This window comes from Elaeis guineensis, chromosome 2 (assembly GCF_000442705.2).
Source record: "Elaeis guineensis isolate ETL-2024a chromosome 2, EG11, whole genome shotgun sequence".
Classification (NCBI taxonomy): Eukaryota; Viridiplantae; Streptophyta; class Magnoliopsida; order Arecales; family Arecaceae; genus Elaeis; species Elaeis guineensis.
Window position 1 is genome coordinate 109,803,095 of NC_025994.2, and position 24,074 is coordinate 109,827,168.

At 34.6% G+C, this 24,074-nt stretch overlaps 1 protein-coding gene across 6 annotated transcripts; it reads left to right on the plus strand.

The window, feature by feature from the left end:
• Positions 1 to 52: 52 nt before the first annotated feature.
• Positions 53 to 21,960, plus strand: LOC114914361 (uncharacterized). 6 transcript variants are annotated; one of them, XR_012139084.1, is made up of 9 exons: positions 53 to 1,058; positions 3,773 to 3,857; positions 5,069 to 5,259; positions 6,403 to 9,420; positions 10,462 to 10,548; positions 10,666 to 10,767; positions 13,826 to 13,958; positions 14,799 to 14,893; positions 19,731 to 21,960. XR_012139084.1 is itself a non-coding variant. In XM_073252658.1 (9 exons), exons 1-4 carry the CDS (start codon positions 1,035 to 1,037, stop codon positions 6,424 to 6,426), a joined length of 324 nt encoding a protein of 107 aa, XP_073108759.1. In that variant the 5' UTR covers positions 56 to 1,034; the 3' UTR covers positions 6,427 to 9,420; positions 10,462 to 10,548; positions 10,666 to 10,767; positions 13,826 to 13,958; positions 14,794 to 14,893; positions 19,731 to 21,960. The 6 variants fall into 6 exon arrangements, 3 of the variants coding, with proteins under 3 accessions (XP_073108759.1, XP_073108760.1, XP_073108761.1); XR_012139083.1 differs by having other exon boundaries at positions 6,403 to 9,019; positions 14,794 to 14,893; XR_012139082.1 differs by having other exon boundaries at positions 5,080 to 5,259; positions 14,794 to 14,893.
• The last annotated feature ends 2,114 nt before the right edge of the window (positions 21,961 to 24,074 follow it).

The following is a 24,074-nucleotide window of genomic DNA, read 5'->3' on the forward strand; positions in this document are numbered from 1 at the left end:
GGGTGCTTTCTTTATGAGCAATCCTATTCCCATCCAATTGCCGGTGGGAAGTTTCAAATGACGATCCCTATAGAAGGGGTACCGCGAGCAATTCTATTCCCATCCAATTGCCGGTGGGAAGTTTCAAATGACGATCCCTATAAAAAGGGTACCGCCCTGTTAGGAGCCCAAGGCTTCCCTCAGTCCAACGTTAATTGAAACCATCATCCCCTCGCTTCAGTTCGGTTCTGGAAGAATCTAAAAACCCCAGCTCCGCATCAAGAAACGTCGAAAGCCTTGGAGCTTCGCCGGAGACCGGCATCCTCCTCCGCCGTCGCCCCGAAAGTAGCTCTCCCATCATCGGGAACTCGAGCATGGCGTCCGCGGGCGATTCTGTAGCAGGAGCGGTCGATCCAAAGCATTGGATCGGCGAGGGGAACGATCTCGATGAGGAGAAGAAGGCGATTTCGGCCAGATCAGTCTTCAAGAACAAGTTCCTCCATCACCAAGAACTCAAGCGCGATGTCTGAGGGCGATTCTAAGGCAGGAGCGGTCGGCAATGGCGATCTGAAGGATTGAATCTGTTGGGGAACGATCTTGGTGAGGAGCAGAAGGCGAGTTCGGGCTAGACTTGTCTTCAAGAACGAGCTCTTTCATTACCGAAAATTCGAACGTGGTGTTCGAAGGCGATTTTGATGCAGGAGCAGTCGGCAATGGCGATATAAAGAATCGGATCGGCGAGGGGAACGGTGTTGATGAGGAGAAGAAGTTGGGTTCGGGCCAGCCAGATTCGTCTTCAACAACGAGGTATTCCATCACTGAGAACTTGAGGACGGTTCTATATCAGGAGCCGTCGGCAACGGCAATAGCAAGAATCGGATCGCGAGGGGAACGATCTTGATGAGGATAAGAAGGGGAGTCCGGCCATACTCGTCTTCACGAACGACTTCTTCCATCACCGAGAACTCGAGCGCGGCGTCCGAGGGTGATTCTAAAGCGGGAGCGATCGGCAATGGTGATCTAATGGATTGGATCGGTGAAAGATAGGGTTCGGAATGGTGAAGAGACTGCTGAGTTCGGTAAACTTTTTCGCTCTGTTCTTGTTTTATCGTGATGATCTTGTTAGTTTTGTATTTCTTTTATTTTTTATTTGCGGTGGTTGTTTTGGGTTCTTCTTTTAATGCATTAATGAATAGCAATATTTCTCTTTCCCTGCATTAGAGGCTTTTCATATTCATTTAGACAGCATATATACAATTGAATTGTTATTCTCCATGCGTTGAATCAATAATCTGTAATTTCTTTGTTGTATGTTCCGGGGATTGCTACATTGTATTCTCCTCCTCCTTCACCTTTTATCTTCGTGACAAAGCCTAGCAGGCTCTAATTTGATTCTTTCTCTTTTTCTTAAACTTTAGTCTCTTGCTAATTGTAAAATGGAATATCTCAGAGTTGGTTTAACACATTTCCACGGTCAAACTTAATTACCAATTGAACACTTAGAATATGTCAATGTTCCTCATGTTGCTGAAAATTTTAATGTGCTGCGTTTACGGTTCTCTTTTGGGTGAAACTCTAAAAATTCTATAATTGATCTGTGCAAAACCTCATGCAAACATCCTAGATTGGAAATTACATATCTTGTCCTTGTAAGATGTGCAATAAGGATCCATGAAACAGGATTCATATTTCAGTATTTCTACATAAAGTTTAGGACACTGAGCTTCTTTATAGCCTAAGCTACAGGTTAATCTCTTATGTGATGTTTTCACAGTTAATAGGCTATGCATTTGCTGCTCAGCTTACATCTCCCACCCTGCTTCTTAAGATTCTTTATGATCTCCCTTTTTGTTTGGCCTCTTATCAATTTTGAAGGCCACCTTCAGTGCATTGTATTCCTTTGCCATTGTCTTGAGATTGTTGCTCAATTATTAAACTTGTTTTGTATATTCAATTTTCTGACTTGGTGTTTATTTTTAACATGTGCAAGTTACAGTCTCAAATTATCTATTTTCTTATTGAAATTTCTTATTTTAGAGTTCTTTTTTTGTACTAGGGGTCTTATTATTTAAAAATATAACTCACGGTGCTAGCTTCAAAATTTGGCATATTATGGTGGTTCCCACACTATGTTATCAGGTATTATCAAGTTGGACTTCTAAGAAAGTGATGGAGGCTATTGATTTGTTGTAAGTTTGGAAAAAAATTTCCTCACAACTCCGGGTTAGCAGACAAAATATTTATTCAAATGTCCTCTAGTCAATATTATATATTTTTTGGTTTTCTTTAATCATGTACTGCCTCATGTTTTGATCATTGATAGTTGTAATTTTTTGTGGTATTCATAGCTGGGCCACATTAGACCTGATGCATCAAAAATGGTTGGGTGATTTGTCAGCTTGTTAAGTTGGTGATTTTATTGAGATGATTGGCCTCATCAGTGAATATCTTGATGGCTTTTCACATGTTCTATTCCTTACAACTGCTAATGAATATTAACCTGGATGTTAGTTTAAAGACAAAAATTTGCAAGAACTTTGCAGTACATTAACACAATTGTCAAGAATTCTCAACATTCCATGAAAGGGAATTTCTTAAATGCATAGAGTATTGAAGCTATCAATACCAACTTTGTATGTTCTATTGCATTTTCTACTTGTGGTAATTTGATTTGCTTAAATCTTTCTAATGAGGTGGTGATGTTTTTTTTTTGTTAGTGCTTCATTTATTCCCTTCGTCTTAAGTTTTTGCCAAAAAAGTCTCGTACAACTTGAATTGTTCTTGAACAACTTACATGGAATTTTCACTTTTGTAACTTTATCCTTCACTTTGGTTTGCATTGTACCGTTCACTCCTGTATGAATGCCCACATATGTATACTTATGTTTAACATAAGTAACTTCTGTCTTTTAGCATGTTGTTTATATATTAGATTTTTATTTTTTTTACATTAAAAATATCATAATGAACACTTTTTGTTAGAATTATTTAAAGTTGAAACTTCAAAAATTCAAGAGATATCATGGTTACTATTTCGCATTTTTGGTTTCACATAAGATTTCAATCTGAAATTCTTAATTTACAAATTTTTTAGGTTACATTTTATTGATTAAATCAGTATCTTAACTGATAGTTAAAATGAGTTTCATGTGATGAACTATTCCTGTTGCATGCATAGGCAGATATTTGTCCTTTAATATTCCATGGCCCTAAACTATAGTACCATCGCTGGAAACCTATTATCACTTCAATTGGTTAGGTTGACTGAAATACAAAAAAAAGTCACTAAACAATTCTTATTTGACATATTTAAATGACATTTATCCTTTCATTTCTTATTTCCATACTACACGTTAGGATCAGTACTGTCACTTCAACTTTTTTCATTCATTCCACTTGCATCTAACCAATGAATTTGAAATTGGAACAAATTGCATTCTGTTCTTGCACATCTAATCAATGATTTTGCTCATTATTTTCATGAGAGTTCATATTTCATATTTGATATTACAAATGAGATTTGATCCTTATACTATTTGACTCTTGAACTACTGCTTGAAATTTACTAATTTTAACAATATCATATCAGTGCATCCTTTATGTAAACAGTTAAAACATGTTAGTTCTTCTTGAGTTCCTTCATTTTGATGATCATGAATTTTCCATAGATTGGTGGAATGCAAAAACTGTTGAAGTGGCAGGTTTAAAGTGCAATGCTGTACTTGGTAATAATTTCATGTGAACAAATACATTATAATCGACACTAATGATTCTGATTCTGCTTTGTGTTCAGTGTGTATATCTTGCTTCTTCAACTTTATCAGTGTTGGAGAATTTGGAACACGTAACTTCTTCAACCACATGTCTAGCTATTTTTGGTATGTAATTATTTTCGGTTTTAGTGCATCATCTTCTCTGTAGTCTTCTTATCTCAAAAATGTCACTCAGTATCATATCTTTTTAATATTTATTTTCATGCCCATAAAATAAAAGCTCTTTTTGAGGTTGAATGTTTTCCTTAACCAACATTCTTTGCTATCATCTTGGGAGCTGACATCTGGTTCTTATTTCAAAATTTTCATAGCATTTTCATTGTACAACAGCTGTATCTTTTTTCCAGTAGCTTGTTGAAGACTTCCAGGTAAAAATAACTAGATTCTCTGTAGATAGATAAAGGTTGAAAGATATAGCTGCAGGAAAGAATTGTTATGCACTTGTCAGCGCACTCCGTTCCTTTTTATTATTTAGTATCTTCTAGACTGTGCTGTGCAAATGTTCCATTTAGATTTATATCAATATCTCATACTCTTCTGCTGGAATCCAGGCATGACAATTTAACTGTGTGTCACCGTGGTAGAATACAGGCCTTGGTATCCCTATCACAATGAGAAAGATGTGAAGATATATTTGATTATTTTCTGAAATTTTGGATATCAGTACACATAGAGGTAAATCTGTCTGACATGGGACCGATTAACATGTTGAGATTAGTATATGCCAGCAGGTGTTATCTATTTAGGGGCAACTAGAAAAATGTCTAATTTGGTTCCACATGTTAAATCCTAAATGGAAAATGCTGTTGCAAAGTCGTTCCTTTTGAGCTTGCCTCATGAAATGTACCATAAAATAAAGCAAAGTGAAAGCTACAAACCATCTGAATGGTCTTTTTTGAGTCAAATTTTTGAGTTACTGTGGTACTGCTCATCCTATGCAGAGATAAGCTTGTTATTTGATGGCACATGACTTATAAGGAGCATCTTAAGTCCTTATGATTAGTAGATAATGACATGCAATTCGATTTGTTACTCTATCTTCTTGGGGAAGAGTCAACAAGTGTGTTAAACCAAGGAACAGTACGTATGAAGAAATTTATTAGATGTTTCATTTGAGATTTGGTCTTGAATATTTAAACTTCATCAAGAAAGGAATAGGCAGTGAACAAGTACAAGTATGTTTCATGATGATTTAACTCAACATAATTAGATAATGAATTAAAGAATGACTAGAACATGATGTGTTCAACTAGATTTTTTTTAATCATTTAAATTTTCAGAGAGATATTTAATCTTTTAAATTTTGATATATAAAGAATCGGATCAGGAAGGTAACGATCTTGGTGAAGAGAAGAAGGGGAGTTTTGCCATACTCGTCTTGAAGAACAGCTTCTTCCATCACCAAAACTCAAGCATGGTGTTCGAGGGTGATTCTAAAGGAGGGATCGACAATGGCAATCTAAAGGATTGGATTTGTGAGGAGGACAATCTTGGCGAGGAGAAGAACGTGAGTTCATGAGATAGAGTAGGGAGTGTTGAAGAGACTGCTGAGTTTGGTTCACTCTGTTCTTGTTTTATTATGATGATCTTGCTAGTTTTGAAATTCTTTTCTTTTTCATTTGTGGTGGTTGTTTTGGGTTCTTCTTTTAATGCATCAAAGAATATCAAAATTTCTGTTTCTCTGCATTTGAGGCTTTTCATATCCATTTAGATAGCATATGTACCTTTGAATTACTATTCAGCATGCATTGAATCAATAATCTGTAATTTCTAATTTCTGTTTCTCTGCACTTGAGGCTTTTCATATCCATTTAGACAAGCATACATACCTTTGAATTACCATTCAGCATTCGTTGAATCAATAATAGGTAATTTCTTTGTCGTATGTTCCGGATATTGTTACATTGTAATCTCCTTCTTCTTGTTGACCCTTTGTCACATTTTGTCTACATGACAAAAGCCTAGCAAGCTCTAACTTGATGCTTTCTCTTTTTCTCAAACTTTAGTCACTTGCGAATTGTAAAATGAAATATCTAAGTTTTCTATGATTAACACCATTTCATGGTCAAACTTAATTACCAATTGAACACTTAGAATATGTCAATGATTGTGCCTCATGTGACTGAGAATTTTAGTGTGCTGAATTTAAGGTTCTCTTTGGTGCAAAACTATAAAAAATCTAAAATTGATTTGTGCAAAACCTTTTACAAACATCCTAGATTGGAAATTCCATATCTTGTCCTTGTAAGACTTACAATAACCATCTGTGAAACCGGATTCATGTTTCAGTATTTCTACGTAAAGTTAAGGACATGGCACTTCTTTATAGCCTAAGCTACAGGTTTACCTCTTATGTTTTCACAGTTAATGGCATTATGCAATTGTTGTTCAGTTTACATCTCCCGCCCTGCTTCTTAAGATTCTTTCTGATCTCCCTTTTTGTTTGGCCTCTTATCAGTTGCAAAGGCCATCTTCACTGGATTGTATGCCTTTGCCATTTTTTTGAGATTGTTGCTCAGTTGTTCAACTTGTTTTATATATTCAATTCTCTGCCTTGGTGTTCATTTTTAAACATGTGTAAAGTACAGTCTCGAACCATCTATTTTTCTCATTGATATTTCTTATTTTAGAGTTGTTTTCTTTGTACCAGGGGACTGATTATCCAAAAATATAATCAAGATGCTAGCTTCAAATATTTGGCATTTTTTTATGGTGGCTCCCGCACTATGTTACCAGGTATTATCAGGTTGGACTTCTAATAAATTGCTGGAGCCTATCGATCTGTTGTAAGTTTGGAAAAAAAATTTTCTATTTATTGGGGTAGTGGATAAAATATGTATTCAAATGTTCTCTGGTCAAATTTGTATATTTTTTAGTTTTCTTTAATCATGAACCGCCTTATGTTTTGATCATCGATGTAGTATTCTGTAGTGTTCGTAGCTGAGCTATGTTTAGACCACATTCATCAAAAAGGTTGGTTGATTTGTCAGTTACTCAGCTTGTTAAGTTGGTGATTTTATTGTGATGATGGGCCTCAACAGCGAAACAATTGGTGGCTTTTCATATGTTCTATTCCTTGCAACCACTAATGAAAATTAAACTGGACATTGGTATAAATATGAAATTTTGCAAGAACTTTGCAGTATTTTAACACAATTGACAAGAATTCTCAACATCCTATAACAAGGAATTTCTTAAATGCCACAGAGTTTTGAAGCTATCAATACCAACTTTGTATGTTCTATTGCATTTTCCATTTGTGGTAAGTTGATCCATTTGATTTGCTTAAATCTTTCTCATGAGGTAGTGATGTTTTTTTATTAGCGCTTCATTTATTCCCTTCATCTTAAGATTTTCCCAAAAAAGTCTCATAGAAGTTGGATTGTTCTAGAGCAACTAATATGGGAGTAAAACTTTTGTAACTTTATCCTTCACTTAGGGTTGCACTGTAGTACTGTACTGCTCACTCCTGTTTGAACACCAACATATGCATACATATGTTCAATATAAACAAGTACTGTCTTTTAGCATGTTGTTTATATATTAGATTTGTTTTAACTTTAAAAATATCATAATGGACACTCGTAGTTAGAGTTATTTAAAGTTGAAATTCCAAAAGTTCAAGGGATATCATGGTTACTAGTTCATATTTTTGGTTTCACATATGATTTCAATCTGAAATTCTTACTCTACAAATTTGTTAGGTTACATTTTATTGATTAAATCAATATGTTAACTGATACTTAAATGAGATTCATGTGGTGAACTATTCCCATTTCGTGTAGGCACAGTTTTGTCATCTAATATTCCATGGCCTGAACCTATAGTACAATTTTGAAAATCTATTATCATTCTTCAATATCTTAAGCATGATAAAACACATGGTTAGGTTGACTGATACAAAGGTGGGTGATGAATTGTGTGTCTAGGAATTAAAAGTCACTAAACAATTCTTGTTTAGTTGACATTTATCTTTGCATCTCTTATTTCCATACTCTACATTAGGATCAGTAGTTCAGTACTCACTTTTAACTTTTGTCATTCATTCTGCTTTGATAGGTAAAATCTTGTTCGATGTTACCAGCAGCTCTGAGTACTGGATAATGTATCTAACTGTTCATTTGAAATGTTCTGGATGTTGTTTGGATTTTGCTATCAAATCCAAGGTTTCAGATTTCCTACTGAATCTCAAATGGAGGTGCATATGTACCTACTTGCATCTGACCAATGAACATGAAATTGGAACAAATTGCATTCTGTTCCTGTATGTCTAATCAATGATTTTGCTTGCTCTTTTCATGAGAGTTCATATTTCATATTGCAAATACGATTTGATCCTTATACTATTGACTCTTGAACTACTACTTGAAACTTATTTAAACAATATCATATCAGTGCTTCTTTTATGTAAAGAATAAAAATCGGTTAGAAGTTCTTGTTGAGCTTTTTGTTTTGGTGATCATGAATTTTACATAGATTGATGGAATGCGGAAACAGTTGAAGAGGCAGGTTTAAAATGCAATGCTGTACTTGGTAATGATTTCATGTGAACAAATACATCATAATCAAAGCTAATGTTTCTGATTTATGCTTCGTGTTCGATGTGTATATCTTGCTTCTTGAACTGCATTGGTGTTGGAGAATTTGGAATATTGAACTTCTTCAACCACTTGTCTAGCTATTTTTGGCATGTAATTATTATGGGTTTTAGTGCATCATCTGCTCCGTAGTCTTCCTATCTAAAAAAATTTACTCAGTATCATCTATTTTGATATTTATTTTCATGCTCATAAAATAAAAGCTCTTTTTGAAGTTTGATGTTTTCCTTAATCAACAATGTTTGCTATCACCATGGGAGCAGATGTCTGGTTCGTATTTCAAAATTTTCATAGCATTTTCCTTGTACGACAGCTTTATCTTCTTTCTAGTGGTTCTCATTGATAACTTCCAGGTAGAAATAACTAGATTCTCTATAGATACACAAAGGCTGAAAGTTATACCTGCAGGAAAGAATTGTTATGCACTTGTCAGCACACTCTGTTCCTTTTTATTATTTATTATCTTCTAGACACTTTTGTGCACATGCTCCATTTAGATTTATATAATATCTCATACTCTTATGCTGGAATCCAGGCATGGTGATTTGGCTGTGAGTCACCTTGGTGGAATACAAGCCTTGGGCTTTCTATCACAATAAGAATGTCATAACAAGATGTGAACATATATTTGATTATTTTCTGAAATTTTGGACATCAGTGCACATAAAGGTAAATCTGTCTGAGATGGGACCTATTAACATGTTGAGATTTGAATATGCCAGTAGGTGTTATCTATTTAGGAACAACTATAAAAATGTCTAATTTGGTTCCACATGTTAAATCCTAAATGGAAAATGCTGTTGCAATGTTGTTCCTTTTGAGTTTGCCTCATGAAATGTGCCATAAGATAAAGCAAAGCGAACACTACAGTCCACTTGAATGGTCTTTTTGTTGATTTTTAGGTTACCATTGTCCTGCTCATCCTATATGGAGATGAGCTTGTTGTTTGATAGAACATCACTCGCAAGGAGCATCTTAAGTCCTCATGATTAGCAGATAATGGCATGCAACTTGATTTGTTAGTCTATCTTCTTGTGGCATAGTCAATAAGGGTGTTAAACCAAGGAACGGTACGTACGAAGAAATTATTAGATATTTCATTTGAGATTTGGTCTTGAATATTTAAAATTCATCAAGAAAGCAATAGGAAGTGAGCAAGTAAAAGTTTGTTTCATGATGGTTTAACTCAATATGATAGCAATATCTCTTTCTCTGCATTAGAGGCTTTTCGTATACTTTTTGAATTTTTATTCAGCATGCGTTGAATCAATAATCTGTAATTTCTTTCTTGTATGTTCCAGAGATTGTTACATTGTGCTCTCCTTCTTTTAGATCCTTTATCACCTTTTGTCTCCCTAACAAAGTCTAGCAAGTTCTAATTTGATTCTCTCCTTTTCTCGAACTTTAGTCACTTGCTAATTGTAAAATGAAATATCTAAGAATTGGATTAACACATTTCCATGGTCACGTTAATTACCAATTGAACACTTAGAGCATGTCAATATTTATGCCTCATGTCACTGAGGATTTTTATGTGGTTCATTTTAAGGTTCTCTTTTGGGTGAAACTCTAAAAGTCTAAATGTGATCTGGGCAAAACCTCTTGCAACATCCTAGATCAGAATGTCCATATCCTATATTTGTAAGACTTGCAACAAGGATCTATAAAACAGGATTTATATTTCGGTATTTCTACATAAAGTTAAAGACACAGAGCTTCTTTATGGCCTAAGCTACAGGTTTACATCTTATGTGATGTTTGCAGATACTGGCGTTGTGCATTGCTGTTCAGTTTACATCTCTCCCTGTGCTTCTTAAGATTCTTTATGATCTCCCTCTTTGTTTGACCCCTTATCAATTATGAAGGTCATCTTCAACGGATTGTGTGCCTTTGCCATTTTCTTGAGATTGTTGCTCAATTATTCAACTTGTTTGGTGTTTATTTTTAACATGTGTAAATTACACTCTCAAACTATCTTTTTCTTATTGATATTTCTTATGTTAGAGTTGTTTTTCTTTGTACCGGGGTTCTGATTATTTAAAAATATAACTCAAGCATCTAGCTTCAAATATTTGGCATATTTTATGGTGGCTCTCACACTATATTTCCAGGTACTATAAAATTGGACTTCTAATAGACTGATGGAGGCTATTGATCTGTTGTAAGTTTGGAAAAAAAAAATTCTGACGGCTCATCGGGTTAGTAGATAAAATATTTGTTCAAATGTTCTCCAGTCAAAATTTATCATATCTTTAGTTTTCTTTAATCATGAAATGACTCGTGTTTTGATCATAGGTAGTTGTAATTTTTTGTAGTATTCATAGCTCACCTACATTTTGACCACATGCATCAAAAAGGTGTTGGGTGATTTGTCAGCTTGTTACTTTATTGTGATGATGGGCCTCATCCATGAACAGGTTGGTGGCTTTTCATCTGTTCTATTCCTTACAACTACTGATGAAAATTTACCTGGGCGTTAGTTTAAATATGAAATTTTGCAAGAACTTTTCAGTACATCAACACAATTTTGAAGAATTCTCAACATTTTATAAAAGGGGATTTCTTAATTGCCATAAATTGTGGAAGCTATCAATGCCAACTTTGTATATTCTATTGCATTTTCTGTTTTTGGTAAGTTGATCAATTTGATTTGCTTAAATCTTTCTTATGAGATTGTGATGTTTCTTTTGTCAGTGCTTCATGTATTCCCTTCATCTTAAGATTTTCTCAAAAAAGTCTCATAGAAGTTGGATTGTTCTAGAGCAACTCATACAGGAGTTTAACTTTGGTAACTTTGTCCTTCAGTTAAGGAAGCAATGTACTGTTCACTCCTGATGAACACCCACATATGCATATGTTTGTTTAATATAAATAATTACTATCTTTTAGCATGTTGTTTAGATATTAGATTTGTTTTAACTTTATAAATGTCATAATGAACACTTATAGTTAGAACTATTTAAAGTTGAAATTCCAAAAATCAAGGGATATCACGGTTACTATTTCACATTTTTGATTTCACATATGATTTCAAACTGAAATTCGTAGTCTACAAATTTCTTAGGTCATATTTTATTGATTAAATCTATATCTTAACTGATACTTAAAATGTTAGCTGATAATTAAAATGAGTTTTATTTGGTGGATTATTCCCATTGCATGTATTGGCAGAGTTGTCATTTAATGTGTCATGGCCCTAACCTATAGTACAACTGCTGGAATCCATTATCATTATTGAATATCTTAAACATGATAAGATGCATGTTTAGGTTGACTGAAATATGAAGGTGGGTAATAAACTGTATGTCTAGAATTCAGAAGTTGCTCAAAAATCCTTCTTTGACGTATTTAAATGACATTTATCTCTGAGTCTCTTATTGCCATGCTGCACATTAGGATCAATACTGTCACTTCATCTTTTTTCATTCATTCTGCTTTGATAGGTAAAATCTTGTCCTATGTTACCAATAGCTCTGAGTACTGACTTGTGCTTATTTGAAATATTCTGGATGTTCTTAAGATTTTGTTATCAAATCCAAGTTTTCAGGTTTCCTGCTGAATGTCAAATGAGGATGCATATGTTTCCAATTTCGTCTACGTAATGAATGTGAAATTGGAAGAAATTGTGCTTCATTGCTGCACATCTAATCAATGATTTTGCTTGTTACTGTTCATGAGAATGCACTTTAAATTGCAAATGAGATTTGCACATTATATTATTTGACTCTGAATTACTACTTGATATTTACTTATTTCAACAACATCATGTCAGTGCATCTTGTCTGTGAACAGTGAAAACAGGTTAGAAATTCTTGTTGAGCTCCTTCATTTTGATGATCATGAATTTTACATAGATTGCTGAAGTGCAAAAACAATTGAAGAGATAGGCTTAAAATGCATTCCTGTACTTGGTAATGATTTCATGTGAAGAAATACATTATAATCAACACTAATGTTTCTGATTCTGCTTTTTATTCAATGTGTATATTTTGCTTCTTGAAATGCATTGGTATTGGAGAGTTTGGAACACGTAACCTCTTCAACCACTTCTCTAGCTATTTTTGGCCTATAATTATTATGGATTTTAGTGTATCATCTGCTCGGTAGTTTTCTTATCTTAAAAATTTTACTCAGTGCCATATATTTTGATATTTACTCTCATGTCCATAAAATAAAAGGTCTTTTTGAAGTTTGATTTTTCCTTGATCAACATTTTTTTGCCATCCTTTTGGAAGTAGACATCTTGTTCTTCTTTCAAAATTTTCATAGAGCATATTTCTCCAACTTTATCTGCGTTCTAGTAGCTCATTTAAGATTTGCAGGTAGAAATAACTAGATTCTCTATAAATAGACAAAGGCTGAAAGTTATAGCTGCAGGAAAGAATTGCACTTGTCTGCACACTCTGTTCCTTTTTACTATTTATTATCTTATAGGCCATGCTGTGCAAATGCTCTATTTAGATTTATATCTATCGAATACTCTTGTGCTGGAATCGAAGCATGACGATTTGACTGTGTCACCTTGGTAGAATACAGGCCTTGGTATCCCTTAACAATAAGAATGTCAAAATAAGATGTAAAAATATATTTGATTATTTTCTGAAATTTGATCTTCAGAGCACATAGAGATAATTCTGTCTAACATGGGACATACTGACATGTTGAGATTCATATATGCCAGTAAGTGTTATCTATTTACAGACAACTAAAACAATGTCTCATTTGGTTCCACGTGTTAAATCATAAATGGAAAATGATGTTGCAATGTTATCATTCCTTCAGAATTTGCCTCATGCAATGAGCCATAAAAAGAAAAAAAGCAAACTAAGCACTAAAACTGGCTGAACGGTCTCATTTGAGTCAGATTTTTGAGTTACTGTAGTACTGCTTATCCTATATGTAGACGAGCTCTTTGATAGCGCATCACTTGCAAGGAGCATCTTAAGTTCTTACGATTAGCAGATAATGGCATGGAATTCAATTTACTCCTTGGGGAAGAATCAACAAGGGTGTTAAACCAAGAACCAGTATGTAGTAAGAAATCTATTAGATATTTCATTTGAGATTTGATCTTGAATATTTAAACTTCATTAAGAAAGGAATTGGAAGTGAACAAGTACAAGTTTGGTTCACGATGGCTTAACTCAACATAATGAGATAATTAGTTAAAGAATGACTAAAACCTTAAGTGCTCAACTCTTTTTTTATCATTTAACCTTTCTGAGAGATTTTTATGCTTGCAGGTTCTGATATTTATTAGGGGTATTAGAAATTTTCTTCTGATAGAAATGTCTATTCAGGGGTTCTGGGTAACAAGTCCCTGGGGAATTTTAAAATTTATGTATACCTTGGGGGATTTAACAATTTATATATATGTATATGTATGTCATTTACACAATTCTTGGAAGCTATCCATTTTATGACCACTTGATGCATGGGTAAGAAAGCCCTGAATAATTGTATTTTTGGTTTCAGGGCATTTGGACTTTGGAGATTGTGATCAATAATTTCAATTTCTTGCCTCACTATGCATTTTGGCAGCAGGTCATAATGATGTTACCAATGGCACACAATATTTAAATATGTATGTACTATACCTTACACACGGGTGAGTATATGCTTAAATGTATGTAGAAAAAAATTATACATGTGAAAAGAACAACTCTCGACATGATTTTAAATCATACTTGTGTTACAGTGATATTTAAGTGAGGTTGTGGTTTGTGGGTTTAATATGCCGAGTCATGAGTGGTGACAGTATTACCAACTGCCAAGATTTGACTGTTTAGTATAAAGCTGGAATGCTTCACATATTTGATTGAGTTCTGGTTCCATCCTATGCCCATAATATATCTACATGAATTGAGAGCCGTTAAATTGTAGGGAGCAGGGACTGAAATGCTAAACAAGAACCTTGTTGAGATGATAATATGCTGGATATGTAAAATTAAAGCTAACATATGGATGTTGGCGTAATATATTATAGCTGGATCTTTATGGGCCAGAACAAGAAGATGCTAATTAAAATGAAAGAAATGAACGTAGTGAAGGTAATAATATGTTTTATGATAAGCATTACAAAGCTCTGAAGCACATGATAAGAACAGATTGTGAATGAGTTGTTTAATGGATGTTATAGAACCTAAAATCTAAATGGATATTCAAGTTTCTTCACGTTTAAACTTCAATTTTTTTAATGCTTACTTGCATAACAAAATGGCATGCACAATTTCACATGACACTGATGAAGCCAAGACAACAAGTTGTTGTTATAAGAAATATTGGACTGAATTTGTAGTTTTTCTAGATGCCCTGTATTGGCCATCATGATGACCTTGAGCCCCACTAATTTTATTGAGATTCTTCCTAGAATATGTATGGAGCATATAACTTAATGAAGAAAGTTGATGTTCGTTGATGTTCTCAATCAATAACAATTGTAGATCAGAGTTAGAGCTGATAAGAAGGTTCAGAGGATTGAGAAGATGGGAAAAAAAGCAGCAGAGTAAATCAACAAAGTCAGGCTTGTGGCTGCAACTTTGGGTATTATTCTTCTTGAATTGAAGTTTCTTTGTGTCAGAATTTTGATTTAGCCTTTCCCAACTCTTCTACAGTCACTGTTCACTTACCTAGTATATATGTTAGTCTTGCCTTCTGTTTGTGTAGTTCCAGAGATGCGTTTTATTGTTTGCTTTCTAGAAGCTAGCACCACTATCTATTCCTATATAGTATGGATTGTTTCCTCCAAGCTACAGAGTGGATATGGATGTGTTCATTCAATGCAACAAATCACAGTAATCATACTCTCTAAGATATGATGTTGAAAGACCAAAAAGATTGTTTTAAGTATTTATGTAAGCACAAGATAATATTTTTACATGTAAATGCCCAGATTGAATAATTTTGTGTTGAGGTTGACCTTCGCTAAAAGATATATTGAATCAATGTTCACATAGTATCTTTGTTGCGGCCATGGGTTAGGTGTTCACTCAGATTTGTCAGTCTTTCAAAAGATGCTTATGTGCAAGTGCCATAAAGTTCTTACGATGTTGTTTTGCTGTAGTTTTGATGGTTTGCATTGGTTGTATCATTGAATAGAAAAATGATAAGTTAGCTATTCTATACCATGTCCTGGTGTATCATTGATAGGTCCAGAGGTATTAGACTGCCATGATGCCCAATTCAGGCAATCTGTATGGAAATGCTATGCATCCATGACACAGCATGCTTTCAAGCTATAGGACAAACTATAGTAAAGTTCTCAAAGATATTGCCCATGATTTATAGGATCCTTGAATACTGTAAAATTCTCAAAAGTTACACCCATGATTGATATGATCCTAGATGGCAACATCACTTTTCGCCTTTAGATTTTATTTTATTCAAATGATGTTGACATAATGGTCATTACAAACAGGTTCCTCGCCTTTTTACCTTCTAAATACCTTTTTCTTTTTTTTTATATCAGATATTTCCTGTTTTTCGATATCCTACAAGTTATCATATTTCTTGTTTCTATGATTGAAGTTCATCCCCTCTATACTTTTCAATGCAGCTAAGTTCATCAAATTGCCTTTGTGCTTCTATTTTTTCTGCTAATTGCCTTGTTTTTTCTTTTAATAACAAAAGCATCTCTAATGTAATCTGTTGATTTTCTGACATATTGCATGTTATCTTATCGACCAGATACTGTTTGTGTTAAGATCTAGGAGTCCCTTGCCTTGTGTTCAATCCTTTCCAAAATATGTCATACCTTTTCACGTACCCTGACACACATGCATCTGTGGTCAAGCTTCCACTTTTCTTGTTTCAAGTTATTATGTGTCTTGTAAAGATGACTCTTATATTGATGCAAGAGATTGAACTAGTAATATTGGTATTGGTAGTCATTGATGAAAATTGATTGCTTACCCTGCTCATAAATGGATTGATTGCCATGTTTACCCTTCTTGCATACAAATGGTATATCAAAGGTAATAATCTACTTGAATATGTATTTTTGAGGCATAGTTAGGATACTCTATGTCTCTATCTTCTGAAGTGCTTTTCATAACTCAACATTTTATAACAATACTATTTCCTTCATTACTGGCATTTATTCTATTAGGTTTTTCACATGTATATAAAACTCTTATTTTGTAAGCTGATTATTTACTCTGAATTTCAAACAAACTGTTAACCAAGCAAATTCTGCCCAATGCTTTCCACTAGGCTACCATAGTTCCTTGCAGAGCATCACCTTGTCCTCTGGAATAAGTTAGTTGAGTTTTGTATATAATAGGAAATTTGTATGATGGTACTGTAACTCATTTTTTTTGTATACAATATTACCTAATCATTATGAACGTTGAGCATGAATCCTCAGAGCCCATCGAGATGCTACCACCACTGTTATGTATGCCACATTAGCACCTTCTCAACCCTTAAGGATGCTGTATTTGTTCTTGGCTGGTGCAGTTTGCAGGATCCCTGCATGCAGATCAATCATGTTTGCATAAAAAGGGTGGCAACATCCTGGCAAGGGCTGAGGATTGGCAAACTATGAATCTATTATTCTAACTGAATACAAGATAGCTTTGAATATATGGCACTAGGATTTGGTTAAATCAATTTTTCTTTCTTTTGATAAAAATAAATTATTGCATAGTATTGTTTAAGATTATGAACATATGTTATAGATCAGAAAAATTCTGATTCCATTTTTCATAAGAGCATATACCAAGCGAAAGCTATATTTCTTTCTAGCGTATTTGTTGCATGTATACCCTCCAAAAAAAAATGCTTATTTTCATATACACCTGTCTAAAAGTACCATTTCTATGCATATTCTTTAAAATCTATCTATTTTGCACTTCTATCCCTATTGTTGTTAGCCATCTACTGATGCTAGGTTAGCCAAAAATTGGATTAGTTAAGAACTAAGTTAAAAATTGAACATCTTATTGTTATAGACATCTATCCTATGTTTGGTTGGAGTCATGGAAGGATGGATGGATGGATGGGATTGGAAGGATGGATGGCCTCCATTCACCGTTTGGTTTAAAAAGTTACAGAGAGGATGGATGAAAAAGAAGGGATTGTCCATCCATTCTGGCCCACTAATTTTTATCCTCCCAATTTGGGAGGATGAAGAAAGAATGGATAGAGCATTGAAGGATGGATTTTTACATCGACAAAATTATCTTCATTAATTTTTTTGATAAAACTATAATACTTCTTCATTTTTTCATTCATATTATTTATATATTTTTATATATACTATTAATCATATACTATTAAATTTTATTAGCCATTATTTTAACTTTAGTATATAATTTTCATAATTATAATTAAATAATTTGATTATCTTCTATTTCTCTATTTATATTTACTATTTTTAATTAACTATTTGTATAATATTAATAAACTATTTAAACTAAATTATAAATTAATTAGTTATTTGTATTAATTAATTATTAATAATTAATTTATAAAATTATGTATTAAATTAAATATTTATATAATTTTTTATATAATTATAGATTATAGAGATTATAAGTTTATACATTGTTTACTTCTTTAGTATAAATAAGTATTATAAATTAATGATAATAATATTTTTATCAAAGGATAGTTTAGTAAAAAATATCATCTATCCTTCCTCTTATTCTTCTTATACCAAACAGATAAGGGAATTATTGCCACCCATCCTCTATTTTTCACCAAACATATAAGAGGATGGATGGAAAATCCATCTATCCTTTCTTTTATCCATCCTTCAATCCATTCTTCGTACCAAATAGAGGGCTAATGTGAGAGGGTAGATTTGTAATTTCCCATGCACTTGATTTCGGGGGGGAGAGACGGAGAGATTAATGTCTTCTCATCTCCTATTTCCTTTGAGCCATGCCCTTTTCCAATCAAGCCTAAAACCCCATTTTAAACCCTATATCATGGGAGCAAGATGGTGTGTCATAGCCCGCGACAGTGGGAGTGAGGTGGCAGTTTGGTTGAGAGTCATGGAGGTGAGGAGGTGACCTAAGGGGCCTTGTCTTCCTTCCTCCACAGCATCAAGGGGAGGCAGCTAGGCTTCAAAATGATGATTTTGACTTGTCACATGCTTTGCACAAAATCTGTTTTTCATTTTTCTCCTTTCTTTGAATGCATCTCGGTATCTTGCACTCAAATGCTTGCAAGGATTTTGTCAGCATAGTGTGAGGTTCCCTTCATCTAAACTCATCACTCGCTGTCTGCTCCATTCAACCCCAAGAAAACTTTGTTGGTCATGGATCTTGAAGCTCCCTCATTTGTTACAGCTAGTCTAGGTCAAGAATGCCAATTTTTCAATTGCAGGTGTACTCCAACTGGCTGAAGATTGGTCCTAAGTTTTCGTTCCCTAGATAGATTGGATAAGTCTGGTTTGTCTCAGTTCTACTTCCAGCCCATGGTGTGACTGAACTAATTTTGTCTAAATGGTTGAGAACAGTCAGTCTTCTCTTTCTGCAGCATATTACAAATTAAAGAATAGGCTCATGAAAGCAATCCACCCCACCCTCAAGACTAACAGCTGCCCTAGCTATCTCCTAGTCCTTTCAGAGATCTTCTTTTTCTTCCCCCAAATTTTCCAAAAGATTGTCAGTAGGTTTGATAGAGTTAACCTAGGTCCAAAGGGCAAGACTCAAAATCAAAAGGTGCTGGTTAGAATGAGGTGAAGTCCCATGGTCCCAGCTTCCAGCTACATTATCTGTTCATCCTAAGCAAAACACTTCCCCCTTGAGCTTGGAACGTATTAGCTCTGTACCTGTTTCTTCCACAATATTTAGTTGCATTGATCCTTTTAAAAATGTTTTTACTCAATATTATATCTCATATGTAGTGAAACTTTAAGACCATTTTGTCCTCTGTTTCCTCTGTTTGTATTAGTTTTTTTTTGTTCTGTTTTGGCCATTCCCTAGTTGTGAATTTTTTTATGTGAGATTGTTCTGTCTGGGCCATCTTTTGTTTTTCTTTCCAAGTTCTTTTATTTCTTGATTGGAAATTATAAGAGCTGTTCAATATATGACTAGATTAGTGATATGATGCTAACTAGGTCATTATATTCATGTGAATTATTTGGGCGGCACCTACACATTATCTTATGGTTTTTCTCAGCATGTTTAGTGCAGTTGAGCTGACTGATTCAATGGATAGTTTGACTTTATATCGATAGCTTTGGCTTCTAATAAAGATTAAATGATAATTGATAGAATGCTTTTTGAATGCATGCATAGGTTGAGCTATTGAAATAGATAAGATAATGTTTAAGTTGAAGATCAAATTGAAGATCAAGTTGAAGCATTACTATGGTAGGCAGAAAAATATCTTAGTTGTGTGATGACATTCCTATCATGTTTGGCTGCAGTCATATTGAGATCACAAAAGTTTGGTTCGTGCTGTGGCATGTATTGCCAAAGAATATTGCTATCACGAGGCTCAGATAAAAAAATGAAGACTGCTTCTGGGTGCCTGGGAATTTTTCATGTGTGGTAGTAGAGATGGCAATACCAGCTAGTGCAATGGTGCCAAACTAAGTCCAAAGTAATCCTGAAGAAGGCAGTGTTGAGGCAACCAGGGTCCAGGACATCCACAGATTGATGTTGTTTAAGTAGATGGTGGTAACATTGTTCAGGGCTAGTGAAGTCGGACAGCATTCCATGGAAAACAATAATTATATGTTGGTCTGGGTGATGAGCACTTATGGCAAGAAGCGGACGAATCAGATGGCGATCTTTGTGATTCAGTGTCGCACGGCCTTTATAGCAGTTATTCTGATGATCAAATTTCAGATTTTCAGGGAGAAACGTATGTGGTGGTAGCTTGCTAATTCATGGGAAATGGGAAGACATATGAAAAAATGGAGGATTTCAAACACAATATTTTGAGATGAAATCCAGCAAAGGTTGCTAAGTTGCAGCTTGGTCTTGTAGATGGCCATCAATTTTTTGAAAGGCTTGTTGTTTCATTTGGTGCTTGTAGTCCAGGATTCCTGGCTAGAGGCCTTACCCAGGCCTCGATGAGATGATTGTCATTTGCAAGGAGATTAGAGGGCACAATGGTGGCTGCAATGGTATTGAATGGAAACAATGGCACGTTTCCAGTTGCCTTTGGTATAATGGAGCTAGAAATTGCTGAAAGCTGGTAGTGGTTCCTGGAAGCTCTTGAGGAGGCAAACAGTATGCCAAAGAGTTTACTGCTGGCATCTAGTAGGCAAGGGATTGGAAGAAGCAATGCCTGTAGGCTGACAAGACAGCACAGGAGCTGCATGCAGCATGCATATAAGAACTTCAAGAGTTAGTTCCCTCATAAGTGGTTTGAGCTGTGGTTGGTGCTGCTGCAAGGAGTTTGATGTGCATGTGAAAATGTCTGATGGAGTCACATAATTTATAACTGCTACAGGTGTTGGATTGTGGAGCAGATGACAATTGACAGCTAAGTGCCATAAACAAACAACTTGGCTGAGTCAGGTAATGCATGGATTTCTGAGGCTAGAGATAAGAGTACTCCTTGATATGTTAGATGCTGAGGCAAAAAAATTATGGTGGAGATGGAAGCTCAAAGAAGAATGTCTGCCAGTTGAAGGGTGTTTTAGTTCTTGTGGTTCAAAATAAAATTTTAAATCCCGTGGGACAAAAATGTCCGAGTTTCTCCATGGAATGGGTGGCCTTGTTATCCCGTCCCATCCTGACAATCATCCCGGTCATGTATCTTGATGGATATCCTCCATCTTTCTCCCCTTCTTCTTTCCTTTCTTTCTTTTTTTCTTTCTTCCTTTTCTTTCTTTTTCTTTACCTTTCTTTCTTTCCTTTCTTTTTCATCTTCCTTTCTTTCTTTTTTTTATTTTTATTTTTCTTTCCTTTCATTTTTTCCTTTTCTTTATCTTTTCTTCTTTCCTCTTTCTTCTTCTCTTCCTACATGAATGGGTTTCGAAGTCTTGAGACCATTTCGGTCTTGTTTTCTCATAAAAACGAGATGGGATGGCCGGGATGCCCCCTATCCCCCTGAGATGTAAAACCTTGGTTCAGAAGTCCAACAGAGATGTAAGCCAAAAACTAGGTGGTTATGATGTTAGTAGGAGAAGGTAATTTTATGGCAGAGGTAACTGATAAAGGTGGGAGGTGTGAGGTGATCTAAGGGCCTATTTTGGTTTCCCATAATTGGGCTTCAAAAGTTGAATTGGTCTAGCAGGAGCCTATTTCGGGTGTTTGCTTGGCCCGAAGTAGAATATATCTAGGTTCCTAAATGGTTCCATAAAGTGAAAAATAGCCTGAAATGGCTTCAATCCAAGTGAGCCAAACCAACACAGCGAAGTGGTCTCTCGCTCAGCCAATTATGCCAAGCAAAATAGCATGTTAAGGGGCTTTTTTGTTACCTGCATCTAGGTTTCAGATGCTGGAACCTAGTTGCACGTGGATAGATGTATTGCATGCCTGCAACTGGGTAAGATGCAGGCAACTGAGTTATAACCTATGGTCCTTTTGTTGCATCTAGAGATGCAAGCAAAAATGATTTCAAAGCAAGGTGCGGGCTCTAGTGGTTGTAGGCTTAAAGGGCTATTTTATCACCTACCTCTCTCTGCAATAGTTATACTATGATCATGATAATCAAAATTTTATGATATTATCATTATTTTTATTATAATAATTCTCTTATGATAAAATAATGATTATCATGGTGTGATATAGTAATATAATCATATTATATATCTATTATATAATAAAATTATATAAAGATATAGAAATATAACAATTACTAGTACAATAATATTGTTGATAATTATTATAGTTATTATCAATATTAATTAATTATATGATATACTATATTATTATATTTTACATTAAATTTATAGTATACTATAATTAATATATTATATAATTATATTATAGAATGATATTATAATAACTCTATGATATGATGATGTAATATAATAATATTAGTGGAGGTAATCTTATTAGGTGATCTGCAATTGCAGATTTAGATGCAAGCATGCCAAACAAACACTTGCAAATACAAATGCAGCATTTTTAGGTGCAGCTGCAAGAGAAAAAATAAGCAACTTGAAATGTAGGCAACCAAACGGGCCCTGCATGAGTGGAGGTGTTATTGTAGAATGCGGGAGGTTTCAAGAACTCCATGTGTGTGCTGCTACTGTTGTTAGGAGAATGAGAGGTGCAAAGTGGAAATTATGTTTAGGAGTACTTTATAATTGCCAGATGGAGGGCAGCATATGAAGATGAAGTTAGCCCATTTCTAGCAAGAACTGATGAATAAAAGTTGATATAGGGTACAAGGTGATCGCTCTAGTGTTGAATCTCAGGTGTATTGGAAGGCCAAAGTAAAAGAGGATTAGGGACGTAGATGAATCTAACTACAGATTGCACTAGTGGAAATGTTGTGGCCAGCTTTTTGCGCCTTGCAAAGACGTAAAAACCTAGTTGATCCTACATTAATAGTGAAATCTCAAGCTTCAACATCCTTTTCTACTGGACCAAAAATTAGTGGCAGGTAACTGTATTTATATATTTTCGGTTGATGATTTAAATGCTAATACTTCACTACTCTCTTGGCGAAGGATAGAATTGCATATCTACTGCATTGAGTATTGATCCAAAATCCTCCTTGCATGTAGTTATGCAATCGTGACTACTAAGAAGTTCTTGAATGCTTTCCACTAGAATATCTGCAGATTTCAAACTATTTTAACTAAAAACTTCAAAGTGCTCTTATGCATGTGTTAATGATGAGATTTATAAGGAAACTAAGCAAAGGGGTGTGACCACTAGGGCAAGCTCCAATTTATGAAATTGATAAGGAAACTATGGCATCATAAATTATTAGTTCCATGTAAAAATTGTTCTTGTTTCTAGTGGATTGTGAGGCCCAGGAAAAGTAGCTCACGTGGAATTAGGATTGGTACATGATATGTGGTATTTGTACCATTGAGAAAAAAAAAAATTTAAGGTCCCATGAGCAAGCTGGTAGGAAGGAGCCTTCTAGGGGAGAGGATGCAAGATTCATAATTTGAATGATATATTGTTGGCTAGATTATGTTTAACATATAATAGTTATATCGTTTCAACTTTGAATGATATATTATTGGTTAGATTATGTTTAATATATGATAGTTATAGTCTCAATCTCATAATGCCTAATGCATCTTTTTTGGTCTAACCTTAGCTACATAATAGCAATGCGTAGAAGCTATATTTTGGAATTATGGTCATGCTTGTAAAACTGCATTTGGGAAAACTGTGGGATGGGGACATTTGGAGTGATATTGGGGGTTATTGCTTCCTGCAAAGCTCTATCTTGGAGTCAGTCCATATTGGATGACTTTCTTATATATATTTAAAGGGATAAGCTTGGCTAAGATCAAGATAGGATTTTTCTGGTTTCCTTTCATTACCCTTGGGCTTTGCACTATTTTGCTTATCTCTATTTTGTTTAATGTATTATTTTCAAATTCCTAGTCTTGGTTGTTGGAGTGGGGTTATTTTGGCAGAATTTTGCTTTAATTTGCTTTTGAATAAAATAGCTAATATTGTTGATTTGTAGGTTGTCTTTTGTTGTTTTGTGTGGGGCATGGAGGAAACCTACACAAAGTGAAACACAAGCCCTCTCAAGGTCAAGAACTTCAACCTAAACTTATGTGATGGTGTTCTTTCAAGGGGAAACCCTATCCCACCAAGCACTCGAATAATATTACTCC